General features: G+C 38.1%; 1 protein-coding gene across 1 annotated transcript in view; it reads right to left on the bottom strand.

Moving 5' to 3' along the window:
- The window catches only part of LOC139139400 (serine/arginine-rich splicing factor 11-like), a 39340-nt gene extending 20009 nt beyond the window's left edge, over positions 1–19331 (bottom strand). Inside the window, 1 exon segment of the mRNA XM_070708308.1 lies at positions 19020–19331. Coding sequence (XP_070564409.1) covers positions 19020–19141 — 122 coding nt within the window. The 5' untranslated portion in view covers positions 19142–19331.
- Between the last annotated feature and the right edge of the window lie 5039 nt (positions 19332–24370).

The raw sequence follows: 24370 nt of genomic DNA, 5'->3' as shown, positions 1-24370 counted from the left end.
AAGTTCAAGATTCAAGATAGAAATAAAATAATTTCTAAAGCCTTTTCAAATCTAAATTATATTTTATTTATCAGTATATTACATCAAACTTTGAAAATTGTGAAATTTTAATTATGAATCTGCGTCTGAAGTTATAGGATCTGAGGTCTGAGATCTGAGGATCTGAATCTGAGGATCTGAGGATCTGAATCTGAGGATCTGAAAAGTCAACTCTACCTAGAAATATTGCAAAAATCATCAACGGTTGGAGCTTGTGCCCTGTTACTGGCTCAAGTCTGATTTTTTACGACAAATCACAAATGTTCAGATTTTTTTCGAGATAAAAGTCATGGAATGTGACAAAATGGTTATAGATTCTGTTAATTATTACTAACATTACAACATTTGAATGACATAAAAATGGTATTCATTGTTCATTAAATTACCTACAAAAACTTGGAATCGGAAAATGTAAAACATAAAAGGAAACCAAAACATTTTCAAGTGCTCCCTACAGGTGGGGCAATATTTCAAGTTCCCTCTCTACTACCCTCAAAATTTTCGAATCACCGTTCCTGAATTTCTCCAGCCCCCTTAACCGTTTTTTTTTTGTGAACGTATCCGGTCCTTTGTAACAAACCTGCAATCGCTACCTGTGCTGTACTGTACATGTCGCGCTTTAACAGCACGAAACCTGCTTCAGCTTACCAGTTTTTCGAACGAATTAGATATCCATTTTCATACCAGTTCAAAAAGTAAAATACTCATAGACTTGAGATATTTGTGCATGTTAGACTTTCGATACATTGCTTTACGCTTGAATTTAGCATGGAGCTTTGGTAGCTCCATGAATTTTAGCAAGTGATGCTCGGACAGCGCGCACAACGTATCGATGACACTTGGGTCAGGGGTCATCACAAAAAAAATCAGTGCGTATTCACGTCCAGCTTGAATCATGCCACGGATCGCTGAAATCATGGATCATAAATCCAAATATTCATGTCTATTACTTAAACAGAACCCAATAATATAAAATACATAATGTTTTGATATTGAGAACCATCTTTTTGTTTCACTGACGATCAAGTTTAATGCTCAAATATCGCGACAAGAATTGCGCATTTGCACGATATGAATGCGGAAGTACGTTGACTCGGCAGACGAGCGAGCGCCTTCTCTGAAAATCTGTTTCCGATATCACGTCACAATACACTGAAAAATCTCGCGAATTCATCTCTACGGAAGCCAATCAACACAAGTTCCTAACGTCTGTAAAGATATTGTCTTGTTGCCAGCAATACACCACCAACATTTTCGCCGTTCAGGAGTACCTTACTCGCTCTACTTTGTAAAATAAGTATTTTAAACCTAGTTTCCTTCCCAACTGACAACAATCAATAAACAATTTGTAGTTGGTAATTGTAGCTGCCTTCTAGCTGCATCGTAAACTGTGATTTGTGAATGCTTTAGTGGGGTGAAGGCGATGTGAGACACCTGAGTGTGGTGAACGCGATAGCGGGGCGGGGTGAGCGCTACACAAAGGAGTTTATGCCGGAATCCCGGGGACACCGCGACATTGCACTTTTTATATGATATCCAATATTTACGGCTACTAGATTATACAATATCGAAGTTAGATTGGCTCGGCTAGATCTATAAGGTGGTGAAATATCCGATATATATCGGATATTTACCCGTAATTTGACAGAATTCAGTATCGCCTAGTATCAAGGTTAGAGTCAGTCCCTGGAATCATGGATGTAAAAAATAGCATGCTGGAATTAAGTCGGGTTTTACCAGAACAGTAAGGCGGTGAAATTTCCGATATATATCGGATATTTACCCGCGATTTGACAAAATCTAGTATCGTTTAGTATCGAAGTTACAGTCAGTCCATGAAGTCAGTTTTATGAAAACATGTACATGTATTTAAGGTGGTGAAATGTCCGATATATATCGAATCCCCGACTGAAACTAACTCACTACTGCACAGACTCAGATAACGCATTCCATTGCTAGGAAACCTGGCCTGCGCTGCCTAATTCCAAATAGGCCTAGGTTCGTATGGATATAGGAGAGACACCAAAGAAACTACGATTTTAAAAATTATTTTAATTTTTAACATTTCACCGACTTCAATTAACTCTAGGCGCATCGTACCGAGCATTTGTAATGCATTTGCATTGTTTGGATGTCTCAAAAACTACCGAAAGCGTACAATGACCGGACTATAAAACGGGGGGATCTTGAAACTTTTTGGCGCATGCTCATTTAAGCTTTTGTCAAATTCCAACGCTATCAACTCACTATGTTGGTTGCATGCCAAAGAAGTCTGCCGTCAGTCCCCGGGGGGGTCACTTCCATTACTTGCCTATATGTATACGTGCCGCCCAATGGGGTGGGTATTTCAGCAACTTGGTCTAAAATGGGGGTATCAATTCCACTGTAAACCAAGGTCTAAAATGGGGTTGATTTTTGAGTGCCACGCAAGAAGAAATTTCAACCGTCTGTTCCCGTCTCGCTCGCAGGGTTCTGAGCTGCACTTTATAAGCATCGATATATTTTTCTGTGGCAGGGGAACCATTAAAGAGACCCCCTGGCTTACGCCAAAGTACATATCGACTTGGTTGTCAAACACTGTCACTGATTGGTCAGAACTCCATATATGGAAGATTTTTGCCCAATAGAAAATACCCAAACAAAGTGGTTCCTAGTATTGATCATGACAGACAGGTCAACCATGGCCACATGAAGTAGTGTTGCTTTACAGATGAACAGCGAGGTTTGTTGTGAATTGCAATTTCAAAAAACCCACTAGTCAGACTGTAATTGCTGATAATTGATAATTTGTAGAAGCTTGGCCAAAATTCGGTGAGGGTGAAAGACAAAATTTTCTTTCATCAAATTTTTTTGGTATTTCCTTTGGAAATCATGGTTTGGCCAGCAACAACATAGTCCTAAACGCGGTACAGTGGTAGGCTTTGCCGGGGCAAATACTTGCTTTTCCGTTTTAAAAATTTTGACGCTTTGACTTTTGACCTGGGTCAAAGGTCATAAAGGTCTAAAATGGGGTCCTAAAATAACGGGATTTTAGGTCTAAAATGGGCCCTGGGTTTTATACCTGCGGCCGCACACCCCTACCACTTCTCTGAACAGGTACCCCCCCGGGCGTCAGTCATCGGCCGACGTACGACAAAGCGACAAATTATTTTGTTCAAAGAGTAGACAATTAAATGACAAAATATGTCGATAATATGGCTGATATAAGGATTATTTTTGATTCATTAGTAACAGTGATGGAACCGGCATAATTTACGATGGTGGACATGGTTTTCTCTCGCCTGCGCGATTGCGCAAATCGCGCATTTCCGAGCCATTGTCTGCCCTGGTAAAGTTACTGACAGCGAAAGTCGCGCACAAAACAAAGCAGGCGAAGACGCCGAAGGAAGTGGATGTTTACTGAGTGTTTCCACTATAATAAGTTGTGCAAACAAACATAAGATGCCAGGTCGCACCTATTTAGACCTAGAACTATGGCAAGAGCGTCCAACTTCTCCGATATTGGATATAGGCCTAAACCCGCGATTCGACAGAATCTAGTATCGTTCAGTATCGAAGTTAGAGTCAGTCCTTGGAAGTCGGGTTTGACCAGAAATGCAAGGTCACGATATATATCGGATATTTAACCGGGATTTGACAGAATATAGTATCGTCTAGTATCGATATTTGAGTCCCCAAATCACCAATAAATATCTAGTAAATATCGGCGACTTCACAGACCGTGCGTGCCGAGGCACAGGGCAAGTCATTCTAGTATTGTGTACTATCGATATCAGAGTCCCCAAATTGCCGATAAACATCCAATTAAATATCGACGATTTCACAGATCTGGCGTACCGAAGCACAGGGCAAGTCATTCTACTATTGTCTAGTATCGATATCAGAGTCCCCAAATCCCTGATAAATATCGGGTAAATTTCGGCGATCTCTTAGACCGGGCATGCAACTGCACAAAGCAATTACAGTGAAATTCGATCAAGCTGCAGAACTTCATTTAACAAGGTGCTGTTTCAATAGATATGTATCAGCGATTTTTACGACATTAACGGCTGGACTTGATGTGGTCTTGTTTACATTTTTAATCAGCTACATGCTCTCAGTTACACAACACACCAGGGCCACTCCATCCATGTCAGATAGAGAAACATAAACAAATCACCACACCTTGCAATGTCATGTATCTGTCTTTTTTATCATGATGAACAAGTGAGCGTGCATTCAGACACCTACATATAAAAATACCCGAATAGCTTCATTTATGGTCCTTGACACTCACATATCAGCTGTGCGTAGACCCCAGTAATTGTGCCCTGGCAGGACCTTGTCTCTATTCAGTCGATCACACCGGTCGGCCACCCCTTAAAGCAAGTGGCACACTCCTCTAAGTACTTCCATCGCAGTATACTCGACAACGTCACCTGGCGTACAAAAGCTGGTAGCAAAAGTTGCCTTACACAAGGGCCGAGATTAGGCACAGTCCATGTAGCCGACAATGAGATGCAAATGATATGCGGTCAAGGTCTCCTCAACTAACTTTCAGCTGGTTGCTCACTTTCTACTATTTTTATAGTATTTTATACAAAGGCACAGACTTATTCTACCTTCAACTTAAAACTGATAGTGATTTTGTAGCTCATTCTTTACTATTTTTCATACTTTTTGGTAGCCGGTAACAGACACTTCGTGTTCGTGTCGGCTACATGGACGATCTGCCGAGATTAGGGTTCGTGTGACTGCTAGCTGAATTTGACAGCGGGCATTGCAGTCTGTCGTGCCGTCTTTGACTTTCAAGTGTACAATATAACATACATCACTGATCGATCTTTTGACTGACGAGGTTTTAAAACTGCAGCCTTATGAACATTTGGGCGACTTAACCGATCCAAATGCCTTTCTCAAACTTGAAAGTGCTCGCACTATGAAAGATATGAGTAAAATTTCAGTTGAATGTGTGTATTGCTTCTGGAGAAGAAGATTTTTAATGGTGATTTAAACAAAATCCAATATGGCGGCAAAATTACGTGACTGATCAAAATGCCTTTCGCAAACTTAAAGGACTACCACTAGGGAAAATAAGTGTAAAATTTTAGTTCAATCAGTGTATTTGTTCTGGAGGAGAAGATTTTTAAAGATTAAATTACGATTTTTCACAAAATCCAATATAACGGCGAAACTACGAGACCGATTCGCACACTTGAAAGAGATCACACTTTAGATGATAGATGTAGAAGCTTTTTGCAAACTTGAAAGAGATCACTGTAAGGGTGACATGAGTAAAATTTCATATTAATCAGTGTTTTGGTTCTGGAGAAGAAGATTTTTAAAGATTAAATTACGATTTTTTGCAAAATTCAATATGGCGGCCAAACCACATGACCGATCCAAACGCCTTTCGCAAACTTGAAAGAGATCACACTTTAGATGATAGATGTAAAATTTTAGTTCAATCGTAGTGTTAGTTCTGGAGGAGAAGATTTTTAAAGATTAAATTGTGATTTCACAAATCCAATATGGCGGCCAAACCACGTGACCGATCGAAATGCCTTTTGCAAACTTGAAAGAGATCACTGTAAGCATGACATGAGTAAAATTCCAGCTTAATCAGTGTTTTGGTTCTGGAGAAGAAGATTTTTAAAGATTAAATTACGATTTTTTGCACAATCCAATATGGCGGCCAAACCACGTGACCAATCAAAACGCTTTTTGCAAACTTGAAAATAGATCACGCTGTAGATGACATTTAAAAAATTTTAGTTCAATTGGTGAATCTGTTCTGGAGAAGAAGATTTTTAAAGATTAAATTGTGATTTCAAAAATCCAATATGGCGGCCAAACCACGTGACCGATCGAAATCTCTTTTGCAAACTTAAAAAAGATCACTGTAAGGATGACATGAGTAAATTTGAGCTTAATCGATGTTTCAGTTCTGGAGTAGAAGATTTTTAAAGATTAAATGACTATTTTAGAAAATCCAATATGGTGGCCAAGGTCACGTGACCGCATGCGATTTTATTTGCAAATTCTAAAGACCTTAGGTCATGCTTACTATACAAAAAATTTCAAATCGACTAGACCCCTAGGTCTTCTGGAGAAGCCATTTTTAGGTTTTTGGAAAATCCAATATGGCCGCCAGGTCACGTGACCAATCAAAATTTCAAGGGTCAGGTGCACGAATACTAATTGATACCTACTAGCCCTGCAAATTTGAGAAGTTTTCGTTCAGCCGTTTAAGAGATCTAGGTCGACAAAGAATCGGCAGAAGAAGAAGAAAAAGAGGATTAAAGCTGCAAGCAGCGTTGGCGGGGCCCAAGCGGTTGCCATGGTTGAAAGTACTTGCACTGATGATACAATGTGCAAATTTTGAGCTTCCATGTGTCTCTAGTGTAGAGAAATCTTTAGACTAGTTGTTAACACATGTTGAAAATACATTTAAAAGCTCACGCTTCTCAATTCTCATTTAAAATGATTTTGAAAAGTATGCTTGACAGAGAGAGGCGAACAAGAATTTTAAGTACAATTGATGTATACCATCATAGCTCATTCTGGAAATTTACCATGTGTCCTATGTGTTGATAAATCCTTAAACTAGTTGTTATACATGAAAATTTCGTGTCAAAGATCGTTTTCCCCATTTCCCATTTACATGACTTTGAAAAATGTGTGTCATAGACAAAGGGGATATAGCATTACAACAAGTTTCCACTGATTGTAAGCCATACAGACTGATGTGATGACAAGAAAAATAAACTTTTTTCTTATCCTTGCGCGTGTCAATTCAGATCTGCTGCGTCCACCTATTTTCTGCTCATGAGGAAATAAATGAAAAAAACTGCAAAAAATACATCACGATAGTGCATGTATAAAACAGAACCGTAAACTAAATAATTGACACTAACATTCCATTCAGAACTGTACACGTATTTCACTCTTATATTACTCTGTGAAAATTTTGCAAATGCTGCACTTGAAGTCAACTGTTGCTGTACAAAAATAATAAAGCAACACTGCTGTACATTTATCTCCGCGTGCATTCGTATGTTGTTGTCATTTTTTTCCCGCGTTGTTGATTGAAGAATGAAAAATGAAACCTGCGTAAGTCTCATGGTTTCGCCGCCATATTGGATTTTGTGAAAAATCGTAATTTAATCTTTAAAAATCTTCTCCTCCAGAACAAATACACTGATTGAACTAAAATTTTACACTTACACTTACACTGCGTAACCACTTAATTTTTGAAATATGTCTAGGATAAGAAAGAAACGTTTTATTTTTCTTGGCGTACTAGTTGTTTTGATGACCTGTACACTATGAATTTCAAACTATTGGGTAGAACAAAAAGGTGTTCTTCAAAACCTGAAAAAGTCCAAATATTAAACTGCAAAAGTTACTGGCAATAACAAAGTATGGAGTTGTCACTCAGGAAACAAATGCTAAACATCGTGGTAAAAGTTAAAACTACTGTCTGTTTAATAAGATTACAATTTTCTACGGTAAAAGAGTGGGTCGCTGAACAAATCATAACAGCCTTGAGTACGATTCCTTCTTTTAAGTGTCAAATAATACTTGTCCTGAGCACTGTTTATGTTGAGTGAAATGCTCCCTTAGCTGTAACTTTAAAGGCTAGTTATACTTGTCAAAAGTTAGGCGTATGCGATGCAGCTATATGTAATAGTTACAAACCTGTAATCGCTTTCAATGCAGTACTGTTCATATCGCGCTATAGACAACGGCACGAAACCTGCTTCAGCATGCCAGTTTTTCAAACGAATTAGGGGCCGTCGATAATAAAAGCAGACGCACAAGAAACGTAATTCCTTCGTTTTACTTGAAACCCCCTCCCTCCCCCTCAAAACGAAAGTTCTTATGCGAAATCAACTTCATATTATGATGCTGTTTCTGATGAAACATGAAACATATGAAACATGAAACATGGGCGTGCGGCGATCCGCACGCCCATGAAAAAACACCGGAAGTTCACATTAATTACTAAACCTTCACTTTACGCGTTTCACTTTTTAAGACACAGAACATTTTAATGTATTTCGCATGAAGGAAAATGTTTCATGTATATGTTTCACGTTGAAAAAACTTGCAAGTTTTATTTCACATTTATGTCTTTTCGTTGTCTTTTTGTCTCCGTATTTTGTTGTCATTCTGTTCTTGAATATAGTATGCAAGGTAGTATTGCGTTCTCGCTGCAAAGTCGCACTTCGAAAACAATAGACGAAAATCCTTATGCGATTTTGACGCACGCAAAACGAAATGAGCTTAATACCCCTCCCCACCTAAACGAAAGAATAACGTTGTCGGTGCGTCAGCTTTTATTATCGACGGCCATAGCAGCTCAAAAGTAAAATAGTCTCAGACTAGAGAAATGTGTGCATTTTAGACTTTCAATACATTTGCTTTACGCTTGAATTTAGCATGGAGCTTTGGTAGCTCCATGAATTTAGCAAGCGATGCTCGGACAGCGCACAGGGTCAGGGATCATCACCAAAAACGTCAGTGCGTAAGTTCACGGCCAGCTTGAATCATGCCAGGGATCGCGGAAATCAAGGATCATAAATCCAAAATGTTCATGTCTATTATGTAAAGAGAACCCTAAAATATAAAGCACACAATGATTTGATATGGAGAAACATCTTTTTGTTTCAATGACGGTCAAGTTAAATGCTCAAATATCGCGACAAGACTTGCTCATTTGCACAATATTTAATGCGGAGGTACATCGACTGTACTCGGCGGACGAGCGAGCGCCTTCTCTGAAAATCTGTTTACAATATCACGTCAGAATACACTGAAAATTTTGCGAAATTTTTAAGGAAGCCAATTCACACAAGTTCCTAATGTCAGTAAAGATATTTTCTTGTTTGCAGCAATACACCACCAACATTTTCACCGTTCAGGAGTGCCTTACTCGCTCTACATTGAAAAAAAGCCGTATGCTTTTGACCATGCCGTTCCTAACTTCACAAATTCCAGTCGACTTTCCTACTCTCATCATAATCTTTCTTTCCATGTCATATCTTTACTTGCGCTTAGAACCTGCGTTAGGGGTGGTTTCTCTCCAATATTGGTGGAGCTGTTTAAGTCAAATCGAAAGTTTGCCGTTTTTGCTTAGTTTCACCGTCACTACGATCCTTCAGTGTTGACGATGACATGGCTGTCACTGCACGGAGTAATCTGTAGGCACATTGTACGAAGTTGTCCAACCCAAAACTTAGTAACATTGTAGTCAAATAGTCATGGTAAACATATGGGTACTTTTGGATTGTGAGCTATTTCGTCACAATTTTATTCATTACTGTATGTGTTACAAATTCTATCTTCTGACGCATAAGGTCAGGGATGCACAGAGATAAAGAATGATTACGTCTCAAGTTGAATGCAGGACAGCGCGTGGACAGACAAAGTGATGACGTCATACTGCAATTTTCGAATCGCAAGTTTGGCTAATTTTTGCCTAAATTTTCTCGGCAAACACTACTTTTTTCTCGCATTTGCGATTTTGCGAGCAGGCAGCGGAAACACTGCCTGCGTCATTGCGAACACAGGAAGGGCAACGCGCCTTATTTTCAAGCAGGCGATTTATGTTTGTTTTTCAGATTTCGTCCATTGAAAATCCTACCCGCACGCGAACGGCAAACAAAGAATTAATTGTGTGGCACCTAATGTAGAGTGTTTGGATAAAACACATAAGGAAAGTGCTAAATTAGTCATGGAGTTGATCGTTGAGACTAAATAGTGACAGTAGTAGTACTTGGAGCAAACGTTTCTAGCATTTTTGTTTCTGAACTTGGTCTCACTCAAGTCCACACACCAATTCGTAAATATTCAAAACCTTGGAATTGAGGAAGTGCATGTTTACTGAGTGTTCCCATTGTAATAAGCTGTGCAATCAAACATTCTGAACAGCTACACTAACAACTGATATGGTCGCACCTATTTAGACCTAGAACAATGGCAAGAGCGTCCAGGTCTGATTAACCATTTTACCTGCAGGCTGTGAGTGACGATTTTTCAAATCGCCGGCATTGAGTCGATAGCCTGTGATTTCAGCAACAATGACGCAATACAGTTTTCTACAATTATTTTACCTCTCACTTTCCGGTTTCAAAATGTTTATGACAAACAGCCTATAATGTTTATCCAATAAAACACCATTACTTCATAATATTGACATTTTAGTTTCAATTAGGGACTTAACGTCTATCTCATCGTCACCACGACTGTGCTCCAGCGTGTTGTTGTCGTAGGTATTGTAATGATATATTAATCATCACATGACAAACATCAATAACTGAAAAATGAGCTCGCGACAATTATTTTTTGCTGTAGTATGGACCAGATTTTACAGCGCGATGACAGACTTTACTCTCTGATATGAACGTAAAACACATAATCGATGCATATAGCTTGTTATAAGTTATTATCAATGCTTCTGACCAACGCCTTTTCACACTGCGTAGGGCTGGGATTGTGGGTTGCATAGAAATGCCAGATCAAGTTGACAGAAGCCAATGCAGTGCAGTCTAACCTGCGGAGTTAGGTGCGGAATTGTGTCTTTTCCTGAAAGCCATTTCTAAACTACGTGTATTCCCTATGGGGGCTAAACTAGCTAAAAACGATAAACACGGCAAAAAAACCCGATAATTATCACTTTCTAAATAGCGTTCTAAGTTTAGAAATTAGCTGTAGTTTAGAAAGTTTAGAAAGTCGGGCCTTTGGTTGAAAAATTTTTTCCAAGGATATATCGGATAAAAACGATAATTATCACTTTCTAAATAGCGTTCTAAGTTTAGAAATTAGCTGTAGTTTAGAAAGTCGGGCCTAAGGTTGAAATTTTTTCCCAAGGATATATCGGATAAAAACGATAATTATCACTTTCTAAATAGCGTTCTAAGTTTAGAAATTAGCTGTAGTTTAGAAAGTTTAGAAAGTCGGGCCTTTGGTTGAAAAATTTTTTCCAAGGATATATCGGATAAAAACGATAATTATCACTTTCTAAATAGCGTTCTAAGTTTAGAAATTAGCTGAAGTTTAGCTGAAGTTTAGAAAGTCGGGCCTTGGGTTGAAATTTTTTTCCAAGGCTATATCGGATAAAAACGATAATTATCACTTTCTAAATAGCGTTCTAAGTTTAGAAATTAGCTGTAGTTTAGAAAGTCGGGCCTAAGGTTGAAATTTTTTCCCAAGGATATATCGGATAAAAACGATAATTATCACTTTCTAAATAGCGTTCTAAGTTTAGAAATTAGCTGTAGTTTAGAAAGTTTAAAAAGTCGGGCCTTAGGTTGAAAATTTTTAGTAAAAGGATATATCGGATAAAAACGATAATTATCACTTTCTAAATAGCGTTCTAAGGTTTAGAAATTAGCTGAAGTTTAGCTAAGTTTAGAAAGTCGGGCCTTAGGTTGAAATTTTTTTCCAAGGATATATCGGATAAAAACGATAATTATCACTTTCTAAATAGCGTTCTAAGTTTAGAAATTAGCTGTAGTTTAGAAAGTCGGGCTTGGAGTGAAAAAAGTTTTCCAAAGATATATCGGATAAAAACGATAATTATCACTTTCTAAATAGCCTTCTAAGTTTAGAAATTAGCTGAAGTTTAGAAAGTTTAGAAAGTCGGGCTTAGGTTGAAAATTTTTTTCCAAGGATATATCGGATAAAAACGATAATTATCACTTTCTAAATAGCGTTCTAAGTTTAGAAATTAGCTGAAGTTTAGCTGAAGTTTAGAAAGTCGGGCCTTAGGTTGAAAATTTTTTTCCAAGGATATATCGGATAAAAACGATAATTATCACTTTCTAAATAGCGTTCTAAGTTTAGAAATTAGCTGAAGTTTAGCTGAAGTTTAGAAAGTCGGGCCTTAGGTTGAAAATTTTTTTCCAAGGATATATCGGATAAAAACAATAATTATCACTTTCTAAATAGCGTTCTAAGTTTAGAAATTAGCTGAAGTTTAGCTGAAGTTTAGAAAGTCGGGCCTTAGATTGAAAATTTTTTTCCAAGGATATATCGGATAAAAACGATAATTATCACTTTCTAAATAGCATTCTAAGTTTAGAAATTAGCTGAAGTTTAGCTGAAGTTTAGAAAGTCGGGCCTTAGGTTGAAATTTTTTTTCCAAGGATATATCGGATAAAAACGATAATTATCACTTTCTAAATAGCGTTCTAAGTTTAGAAATTAGCTGAAGTTTAGCTGAAGTTTAGAAAGTCGGGCCTTAGGTTGAAAATTTTTTTCCAAGGATATATCGGATAAAAACGATAATTATCACTTTCTAAATAGCGTTCTAAGTTTAGAAAATAGCTGTAGTTTAGAAAGTCGGGCTTGGAGTGGAAAAAGTTTTTTCCAAGGATATATCGGATAAAAACGATAATTATCACTTTCTAAATAGCGTTCTAAGTTTAAAATATAGCTGTAGTTTAGAAAGTCGGGGCTTAGGTTGAAATTTTTTTCCAAGGATATATCGGATAAAAACGATAATTATCACTTTCTAAATAGCGTTCTAAGTTTAGAAATTAGCTGTAGTTTAGAAAGTTGAGCTTTACGTTGAGAAACAACTCACCGGATATGTCGCATAAAAACGTTGGTACAGCATTTCTATTGTAATGTTTTCCCAGTGTTTCAAGGGAAAATGTGTGAGTTTGTAGGAGTAGTCTTGTAGAACCAGGAAAATACTATTAGTTTCCCAAGACGTAAGTTTTAAAATCCAAAGCTCAAATATGACTTGTCCAATAGACCCCGAGAGAGCATACTTCCTATAAAATTGACCATTGCGTTTGGCAAGAAGTTGAATGTTACGAAGTAGAGAAATGTGACAGTGAGTCGGCATAAACACAATTTGTGAAGAGAAATTGTAAATATTTGTTTTGTCCGTCAAAAACAAAAACAAAGTCTGTCAAATAACCACCCGGCTAGACTACGTGTTATGAAAAATAAACCAGATATTTGACGTGGAGACGAATGTACATAAAAGTAACCATACTGCCACATTTCAAATGACCAAGGTGTGTTGAGATTATCTTGATCACGTCCATTTGTGCAGATTAAGTAATGGTGCAAATTAATGCTAAGGGCCTTATTAAACGTGTTGCCCCTGTGGTTGCCAAGGTGTGTTGAGATTTGTCCACAACGATCGCGTCCATTTGTGCTGATTAATGCAAATTTATGCTAATGGTCTTATCAAATGTGTTGCCGGCCAGGCCGCCATCTTCCAGTTGCGTGCTCACAGTAAAAGATTGAATCATTCAGAAAATGGGGCCTGAAGTGAAAACAATTTTTCCTTGATATATCGGATAAAAACGATAATTATCGCTTTCTAAATAGCGTTCTAAGTTTAGAAAATAGCTGTAGTTTAGAGAGTCGGGGTTGGAGTGGAAAAAGTTTTCCAAGGATATATCGGATAAAAACGATAATTATCGCTTTCTAAATAGCGTTCTAAGTTTAGAAATTAGCTGTAGTTTAGAAAGTCGGAGTCAGTGGAAAAAAATTTTCCAAGGATATATCGGATAAAAACGTTGGTACACCATTTCTGTTGTCATCTGTATATTCCCTAGTGTTTCAAGGGGAAAAGTGTGAGCTTGTAGGAGCAGTCTTGTAGAACCTGGAAAATACTATCAGTTTTCCCCAGAAGCAAGTTCTAAAAGCCAAAGCTGAAATGTGACTTGTCCAATAGACCGACGAGATAGTACCTCCAAATTAATGCATTGGCCCTATCAAAAGTGTTGCCGGCCAGGCTGCCATCTCCAGGCTGCGTGTTCACAGTGAAATGTGGAGTGCGTGAGATGAAGTCCCGCAAACTTTTCCAAGAATATGTCGGAAAAAAGGCAGATACAACGTTTCTGTTGTAATATTCCCAAGTGTTTTTATTAAAGTAAAAAGTGTGAGTATGTAGGAGTTTTCTTGTAGAACCTGGAAAATACTATCAGTTTCCCTCAGAAGTAAGTTTTAAAATCCAAAGCTCAAATGGGACTTGTCCAATAAACCAAAAATGGAACAATACTACCACAGTTCCAATGACCAAGGTGTGTTCAATTACCATCGCGCGCGTCAATTTGTGCTTCAAGTGAATGCTAATGAGGCATTGATAAGGCTATTAGCATTAATTTGCACCACAATGGACACGATTGTCGTGGAACTATCCATGGATGTTACATCCATGAACTATCTGACCCTCTTCTTGTCTGTGTCTGAACACACCTTGGTAATGCGAATTGTGGCAGTATGGTTATTTACATTCGTCTTCATGTCACACATCTGGTTTATTTGTCATTAACACTAGCGGTGGCTATTTGACAGTCTTTGTTTTTGACAGTCAAAGAATAAACATTCACAATTTTTCGTCATCGCTCACTCAGAGCCACATTTTCTTTACATCCATGCTCTACTTCATGACATTCAATTCTTGCCCGTTGCAATGGTCAATTCAATAAGGGGTGCTTTTCTCGCGGCTTTATGGAAAAAAATCACATTTGAGCTTTGAATTTGCCGCTTGGCAAAACTGATACAGTATTTTCCTGATTCTATCCGACATATCCTGAAACAAATTTTTTTCACCCAAGGCCCGACTTTCTAAACTTCAGCTAATTTCTAAACTTAGAACGCTATTTAGAAAGTGATAATTATCGTTTTTATCCGATATATCCTCGAACAAATTTTTCACCCAAGGCCCGACTTTCTAAACTTCAGCTAATTTCTAAACTTAGAACGCTATTTAGAAAGTGATAATTATCGTTTTTATCCGATATATCCTTGGAAGAAATTTTTCACCCAAGCCCGACTTTCTAAACTTCAGCTAATTTCTAAACTTAGAACGCTATTTAGAAAGTGATAATTATCGTTTTTATCCGATATATCCTCGAACAAATTTTTCACCCAAGGCCCGACTTTCTAAACTTCAGCTAATTTATAAACTTAGAACGCTATTTAGAAAGTGATAATTATCATTTTTATCCAATATATCCTTGGAAAAATGTTTTCACCCGAGGCCCGACTTTCTAAACTTCAGCTAATTTCTAAACTTAGAACGCTATTTAGAAAGCGATAATTATCGTTTCTGGCTAAACTATCTAAGTTTAGATTTAGATTTAGACAATTCTAATTTAGCTTTCTAAACTTCCAGCTAAACTTTCTAAAAACGATAAAAACACAATTCTGCACCTTAATGAACCTGCGCGCCTTATCTCTGTTAAAAAAATACGGCTGCACTCAGACACCTTCACATAAAATTGCCCAAGTAGCTTCATTCATGATCCCTGTATTTACCCACGATTTGACAGAATTTATATCGTCTAGTATCGAAGCCGGAGTCAGTCCTTGGAAGTCGGGTTTGACCAGAACTGTGAGGTGGTGAAATCTCCGATATATATCGGACATTAACCCGCGATTTGTCAAAATCTAGCTAGTGTCGTCTAGTATCGAAGCTAGAGTCAGTACTTTGAAGTCGGGTTTGGCAAAACCTGTAATGTGGTGAAATCTTCGATATATACCAGACATATACCCGCGATTTGACAGAATTTATATCGTCTAGTATCGAAGCTAAAGTCAGAGCTGTAAAGTCAGTCCTTGGAAGTCGGGTTTGACCAAAACTTGCAAGGTCAGAAGAAGGTGGTGAAATCTCCAATATCGGATTTCCCCCCCCCCCCCCCAATTTGACAGAATCTATATCGTTCAGTATTAAAGTAAGAGTCAGTCCTTGGAAGTCGGGCTTGACCAGATCTGTAAGGTGGTGTAATTTCCGATATATATCGGATATTTACCGCGATTTGACAGAACCTAGTATTGTCTGATTTCGATATTAGACTCCCCAAATCGCTGATAACTATATACAGTATCTGGTAAATATCGGTGATTTCACTGACCTTGCGTGCCGAGGAACAGGGCAAGTCATTCTAGTATTGTCTACTATCGATATTAGAGTCCCAAAATTGCCGATAAACATCGAGTAAATATCGGCGATTTTACAGATCTGGCGTACCGAAGCACAGGGCAAGTCATTCTACTATCGTCTAGTATTGATATTAGAGTCCCAAAATCGCCGATAAATATCGGGCAAATTTCGGCAATTTCACAGACCGGGCATGCAATGGCACAAAGCAATTACATGACATTCGATCAAGCTGCAGAACAAGGTGTTGTTTTAATGGATAAGTATCACCGATTTTTACGACATTAAGAGCTTGGCTTGATGTGTTCTTGTTTACATTTTTTATCAGTTACATGCTCTCAGTTACATAAGACACCAGGGCCACTCCATGCATGTCAGATAGAGAAACAAAAACAAATCACCACACCTTGCAATGTCATGTATCTTTCTTTTTTACTCGTGACGAACAAGTGAGCATGCATTCAGACACCTACATATAAAATTACCCGAACAGCTTCATTTATGATCCTTGACACTCACATATTAGCTGTGCGTAGACCCCAGTAATTGTGCCCTGGCGGGACCTTGTCCCGCTCTTATTCAGTCAATCACAGCAGTCGGCCACCCCTTAAAGCTAGGAGCACACTCCTCTAAGTACTTCTGTGGCAGTATACTTGACAACGTCACCTGGCGTACAAAACCTGGCATCAATGTAACCTTACACAAGGGGCTGAGATTAGGGTTCGTGGGACTGCTAGCTGAATTAGACAGCGGGCATTGCAGTCTGTCATGTCGTCTTTGACTTTCAAGTGTACAATATAACATACATCACTGATCGATCTTCTGACTGACGAGGTTTTAAACAGCAGCCTTATGAACATTGGGGCAACTTAACCGACCCAAATGCCTTTCGCAAACTTGAAAGAGCTCGCACTAAGAAAGATATGAATAAAATTTCAGTTGAATCTGTGTATTGGTTTTTGAGAAGAAGATTTTTAAAGATTAAATTGAGATTTACACAAAATCCAATATGGCGGCTAAATTACGTGAGTTATTAAAATGCCTTTCGCAAACTTAAAAGGACTACCACTAAGGAAAATAAGTGTAAAATTTTAGTTCAATCGGTGTATTTGTTCTGGAGGAGAAGATTTTGAAAGATTAAATTGCGATTTCACAAAATTCAATATGGCGGCCAAACCACGTGACCGATCAAAACGCCTTTTGCAAACTTGAAAGACATCACACTTTAGATGATAGACGTAAAATTTTAGTTCAATCGGTGAATCGGTTCTGGAGAAGAAGATTTTTAAAGATTAAATTGTGATTCTACAAAATCCAATATGGCGGCCAAACTACGTGACCGATCCAAATGTTTTTTGCAAACTTGAAAGAGATCACTGTTAGGATGACATGAGTAAAATTTCAGCTTAATCGGTGTTTTTGTTCTGGAGGAGAAGATTTTTAAGGATTAAATTACGATTTTTTGCAAAATCCAATATGGCGGCCAAACCACGTGACCGATCCAAACGCCTTTTGCAAACTTGAAAGAGATCACACTTCAGATGATATATGTAAAATTTTAGTTCAATCGGTGAATCGGTTCTTGAGAAGAAGATTTTTAAAGAATAAATTGTGATTTCACAAAATCCAATATGGCGGCCAAACCACGTGACCGATCAAAATGATTTTTGCAAACTTGAAAGAGATCACTGTAAGGATGACATGAGTAAAATTTGAGCTCAATCGGTGTTTTGGTTCTGGAGAAGAAGATTTTTAAAGATTAAATGAGTATTTTAGAATATCCAATATGGCGGCCAAGGTCACGTGACCGCATGCGATTTTATTTGCAAATTCTAAAGACCTTAGGTCATGCTTGCTATGCAAAAAATTTCAAATCGACTAGACCCCTACGTCTTCTGGAGAAGCCATCTTTAGGTTTTTGGAAAATCCAATATGGCCGCCAGGTCACGTGACCAATCAAAATTTCAAGGGTCAGGTGCACGAGTACTAATTGGCTCCTATTAACCCTGCAAGTTTGAGAAGTTTTCGTTCAGCCGTTCGAGAGATCTAGGTGAGCAAAGAAACGGCAGAAGAAGAAGAAGAGGAAGTCAGTAGAACTTGAGCAATAACAATAGGGTCCCAGCCGGTCGGCTTGGGCCCCTAAAGAAGAGGAAGTAGTAGAACTTGAGCAATAACAATAGGGTCCCAGCCAGTCGGCTTGGGCCCCTAATTACTGAACCAGTTAGAAGATCAAATAGAGTTAGAAAACCAGTAGTGAAATTAGATCTGTAGATTTTGCAATGTAGTTTATTTGTAGAAAACTGGCATGTAACACTTTTCTTTTGAAAGGGGAAGCAGTGTAATATATGCTAATATATTCATGTAGTGACGTATTATTGTAGTGCGCATGTGCGGAATAAAGTATGACTCTCCTCATGCTTGAGACTAGTGAACAACGGCCTCTGTGTCTCTCTATACAATACATAGTACATATACTACAGCAACATTGCAATATTTAGCTGTTCTGATACAAAATTCACAGTGATTTCAATGCAATATACTCCGACTCCTCAATTTTGTTCTGAATGTATAATATGAGGATGCTGAATTATCTGAAAAAGCTTTGCAGTATCGTATTTCTCTAAAATATTGCCAAACAGGATGATTTGCTGTGAGCATTATTGTGACAATCATTGCACTCTCAGTCTCAAACTCAGGTTTTAAATTTCAATTAAAACTTTTGAAAATAGTACTGACAGATTGGACGGTGTCACAAGGTGACTATTTTCCATTTTAGCTGATTTATGTTCAGTGTACGTGAGGCTCCTGGTACTGTAGACAGTTGCTGCAGGAGACTTGCTCGAGGTTTTGCCTGAGGTTGTGACTACACCAGGCGAAACCTTGAGCCACTGTACTGTACTGAATGAAGGAAGCAACACATAGACAGCAGAGGGGCTACTGTAGTATAATATTAGTAGTGCCCTATTTTAATGTTTCTGCAAATTATGGTTTAATTTAGCGGTAGTAGAAGCATGATTTGAATGGAATGTTGGTAATTTTGGCCAATGCTTTTCAATAATTTTTTACATCAAGAGATGAGGTTACTTACTCTCCGGGAAATAGCTTGATGTCTTCAATATCTCCTAGAAATCCAAACAATGTCTTCATTTGATCCAATGTTGCACCGGGTGCAACATTTGTCACCTGGATGACTCGTGTTGTGCCACCCATTTTGGGTGCTGATTGCGACTGCGGTCAGGTTTGAGCGATCTGGAACAGTATAAACACTGGTAAGAAAATTCTTAATGAAACCCTTCAGCTGTACCAATTAAAATGTGGGGAAATTTACGTCTGGCATGCGTTTTTCGACGCCGCTGGTTTGTCGTGCGCTCTCTTTCCCTTTGCCACCTCGTTCCTGACTACATTATTGTGCTGACTAGATTGGCGCACACAATGTCTTGGTGCTTTTAAAAATTGGCCAAGCAGACTATTTTTATTATGTATGATTCAGAACATAATTTTACGACAACTTCAATATACATAGTACTCAAATTTCCCTTAATTTCGAACTATATATGCAGGCTGTGAAAGAGTCTAATTTCCCATCATGCCTAAAATTTCCAATATGGCGCCCTCGTTAGAACTAATTTCATGGAAATCAAAACGTAAATGCAGATAATTTAAGAACTGTGCAACTGTTCAAATGAGTGTATGTTTGCACCAGATATTTGTTACCGCATGGTAAGAGCCAGTTTATTTTATTTCAAATAGTTGTAACATTTTAATATTCATTCAAAACACATGGACATACGAGAGCGTCACCACTATGCATACACAGCGCTTTGTAATTGTAAACCCCAGAACGAGTGTACTTGCAAGAATATGTACACACCCGCGAATGAATTAATCTTTGTGGCTTAGAAAATGTGTAATTTTGATAAAGATGTGTGCTGTACACCAGCCAGTTTTGGTTAAAATTAGTCAAACAGGCAATCTGCAATGAATGATATCAAAAAAACGTACATGTAGTATAGTACTCGAGGAAAAACATTTACTCCATCGTCTTCGCTTCTCACTGGCCCGCGACTTGCTGTTGAATTGCTGGCTCTTCCAATGTGCAGTAGTGACGATAATGTATGCACGTCTAACCGATTATTCAGACTTCGGTTGCTTTACTGTGTACAGGCCTATTAAATGCATCATGTACATGGACCATGTCATGGTGTTACACTTAGGGTCCAGTCGACTAGAAACTGTCACATTGATGAAAGATATGTTGCAGAGCCCACTTTGTGCATGGTTATCATTCTATACAGGTTACACACACACGCACACCCACATCCACCCCACCCTTTGGTGATTGGTGACATCGTTTCCATGACAGACGTGTGTATAAAAGTTTGTGTGTGTGAGAGCATGTGTGTGATCATAGACCCTGAAAAAGATAGTGTGATAAACCTCAAATGCAAATAGATATCAAGCATTCAGGGTCACTTTCTGTACGGAAGATTTCTGCACTCAAGAAGGGATGAGGGTAGCTGCAAAATTGTAGCGCTACAGTGAGGTGGTCAGTGAGTTTGGGTTTTTTGCGACTTCGCTCACCATTAGTTACAATGCCGATGGCCCTGTAAGGTTCAAAATAAGCGCATCCCACTGGATGAGGCGTGTTGACGTGAAATCCTACATATTTACTGCATTTGGTGGTACCAATTTATCGCTACTGAATACTAAACTATACTACACTAACCTTGTCGTTTATGGGATTTGGAATTTGATCAAACACAATGACATCAATCCTGTTCCATAAACATTGAGTGTGGGGCATCTGTGTTTCTTAGAGCGGCCATTACTGGAAGTTGGTAATGGTGGCCCTCAGAAATGTTTATGGAACAATTTTGCAGCTTGGATGAGGGAGGAAGATCCATTCCGTTCTCCTTGATACACTCAGTCTCAAGCATGGATATATATTTGTAAAATTACCACTTCCATGGCTCAAGCAGACAAATATTTTTTAATTTTGAATTGCTTTTCCATCGGTTGCAAAATACAAATGTGACTTTCAGAAACATTTTACAGTATTCAATGTCATATTTTTTTCTCATTGATACCTACATATAGTACATAAACAGTTTGCAAGTACTATCACATTTTATGCATGTTTGGATATGAGCTCTATAGATGCATTTTGTATCATCACAATCTCCATGTGCAAATCGAAGTTTTTTCCAGAAATTGACAAGTTATGAAGATTGATCATTCGCAAAAGCGTACATTTATGAAAACTAAAAAAGTCTTTGATTTGTGAGATGATCACAACTCCCTACTAAATAATGGCTAACTGCTTTCTGGTTTATTTACATAATTTGACTGATAATTGTTTCTTTGGACATTTCTACAGAATCAGCATATCCTTATACTGAGGTTCTCACCGCATTACGCATATCTGTGTTACCTTTGTGGGCATAGATCACCAGACAAATGTGCATACTGCATACTGAAAATAAACCAACACATATTCTGATCCTGACCTGAACATGCTAAATAAGCACGATATATTAAATTTCCTAACAGTAACATGCAAGCTACACGCTTGTTGAGTGTAAAAAGCGGAGTTTGACTTTGCCATATGTTTCTTGATGTCAACCTGAATGTTACTATCTGACTTTGCCATATGTTTCTTGATGTCAACCTGAATGTTACTATCACTAGTAAAGTTAAAGAACAAATGCCATACTGTGTCTTTGAAAAACGAGTCATCGTTGATGACACAGTCCCCACTTGTTAATGGGTACTTCGATTACAGGTTCTCAGAGAGGATAGAGTCCTCTTCATTAGGTCTGTGATAAAAACACTTTTGAATAATTAGCATGATACATGTCTGAGTTGTAGTCCAGGACATGAAATAATCGTAATAAAATGGCCACACGGTGGCCATATTGAATCGTATCACAAAACAAATAAATGTGCATATGTATGACATAGGTCAATGTCCTTGTAGCAAATTTGATTAAAATCGGTTGAGATATGCCTGAGTTATGGCTTGTACATGAAAAAATCATAACAAAATGGCCGCACAGCAGCCATATTGGATGGTATCACAAAACAAATTAATGTGCATATGTATGACATTGGTCAATCTCCTTGTACCAACTTTGAATAATCTGCTTGATACATGTCTGAGTTATGGTTCTGGACATGAAAAAAACGTAATAAAATGGCCACACGGTGGCCATATTGGATCGTATCACAAATCCAATCAATGTGCATGTGCATGACATAGGTCAATGTCCTTGTACCAAGTTTGAATAAAATCGGTTGAGATATGCCTGAGTTACAGCTCTGTACATGAAAAAATCGCAACAAAATGGCCGCTGTGCGGCCATATTGGATTGTATCACAAAACAAATTGATGTGCATAGCTATGACATTGGTCAATGTCCTTGTACCAACTTTGAATAAAATCTGTTGAAACATGCCTGAGTAATGGCTCTGTACATGAAAAAATCATAACAAATTGGCCGCACGGCGGCCATATTGGATCGTATCACATAAAAAATTGACGTGCATATCTATGACATTAGTCAATGTCCTTGTACCAACTTTGAATAAAATCAGTTGAAACATGCCTGAGTTATGGCTCTGTACATGAAAAAATCGTAATAAAATGGCCGCCTGGCAGCCATATTGGATCGTATCACAAAACAAATCAACGTGCATCTGTATGACATGTGAGGTAATCCTTGTACCAAGTTTGAATGAAATCGCTCCAGGCATCTCTTAGATATCTGCGTGAACGGACGGACGGACGCACAGACGGACGCACGCACACACGCACGGACATGACCAAACCTATAAGTCCCCCCGGACGATGTCCGTGGGGACTAATAACTATGGTGGAGTACCTGTCCAATAAAAGGATTCACTCAGATTTTAGTTCTGCCAATCTCAAATAAGTTAATCCAGTCACTAGATATTGGATGTATAATTATTGTGGGTAATGTTTGTTTGTTTTTTTTCAGATTCATGTTATCTTGCCAAATTTGCAACATGGCAGCAACAGGAGACCAAATGAAATACAAGAGGGGGGATCAAGGAGAAACACCAGGTATGGGATTCAGTAAAAGAGACCTGGAAAGCCTTATAGTTGAAATTCCAGGAAAACAGAGTGAAAATCAAAGTAAACAAGGAAGAAGAAAGAGGTCAAGAAAAAGAGGTGGCAATCCTGGCACTTCTGACAGAGGTGAGGTTACTGAAAGAGTGGTTAGACATGAACGAAGAGGGAATACAGCAATTCCAAATGATGGAAGAAACAGAGAGACACATAGACAGGCCAGTACGTCTGGACAGAGTGGTGATACCAGTAATAAAGAATCAACTGAAGTAGATCCCTACTTTCAAAAGAGAAAGAAAAACAAGGGGAAAAGAAAAAATAAGAAAAAGAAAGAGCAAGAAACACAAGCTGCTGTGTCTGAGACTTCTGTGACGGATGATAAAATTCATCCAGGAGGAAACAAGGACAATGCTACCGAGAGCATCCCTGATACAACTTCTGCAAAGAGTATCAACAGTCAAAGTGAAGATCAACTTGGAAGCGATGCAACAGAACTAGCATTAAAGACTTTGGAAAAAGAATATGTATTCCAGCTGAAGGAGGTAAGTCTGACTAGAGTCCCATAATCCAATCTACTGTGTTCATGCTTAGAATAAAATCTACTATTTGTGAGGAGAGGAAAGATGCACAAAACTGAACAATAGAAAGCCAAAATATAACCAGGTACATGTATAGTTGTGGATCACTGAAGTACAATAATTTGATTATCACAATCAAGATGTACACTCTGTAAAATCCATTTAGTGATTCAACATAATGATTTTCCTTTCAGGGTGAAACCCCAATATATGGTTAATTTGCATTTATTCCCAGAAAGTCAGGACTTAATGAGGAATGCTACCATTCAAATGAATGCTCAGATATATTTTAAGTTTATCAGCATTTTGTTATCTTATTTTACATCTTTGGAAAGACATATAAACATTGAAGATACATGTATCTGTGCAAATTTTGTGGAAAAAAATATGCCCAGAAACAAAACCAATTCATCGCCGATTTGAGAAATGTACAATTCCCTTTGAGAGCGATAGACTTGAACTTTTGTGCAAATTTTCCTTTCAGACTTCAAACTCTGTGTGTGTTGCCATTCTTACATGTCATGTTACTAAGTGTGATATATTCATTCAATGGTATGAATTTTTGTTGTTTTAGAAATCCATCAAGTTTCCTCAAGCCAAGTTTCGATGTCAAGTTTGTGATTATCACTGTGACAGCATTACTGTATGTCAGCGTCATATCAAGGACAGAAAACATAAAAGATTCCTCCAGGTATGGTGTCACTGTAGCAGTTATTACTTGTATATAATGGTTCTCTCTTGACTGGTAACATCTTGATTTTAGTCAATATC

The sequence above is a fragment of the Ptychodera flava genome, chromosome 8 (assembly GCF_041260155.1).
Source record: "Ptychodera flava strain L36383 chromosome 8, AS_Pfla_20210202, whole genome shotgun sequence".
NCBI classification, from domain to species: domain Eukaryota; kingdom Metazoa; phylum Hemichordata; class Enteropneusta; family Ptychoderidae; genus Ptychodera; species Ptychodera flava.
The sequence above is the reverse complement of the archived record's forward strand: the minus strand, read 5'-3'. Positions and strand labels throughout refer to the sequence as shown.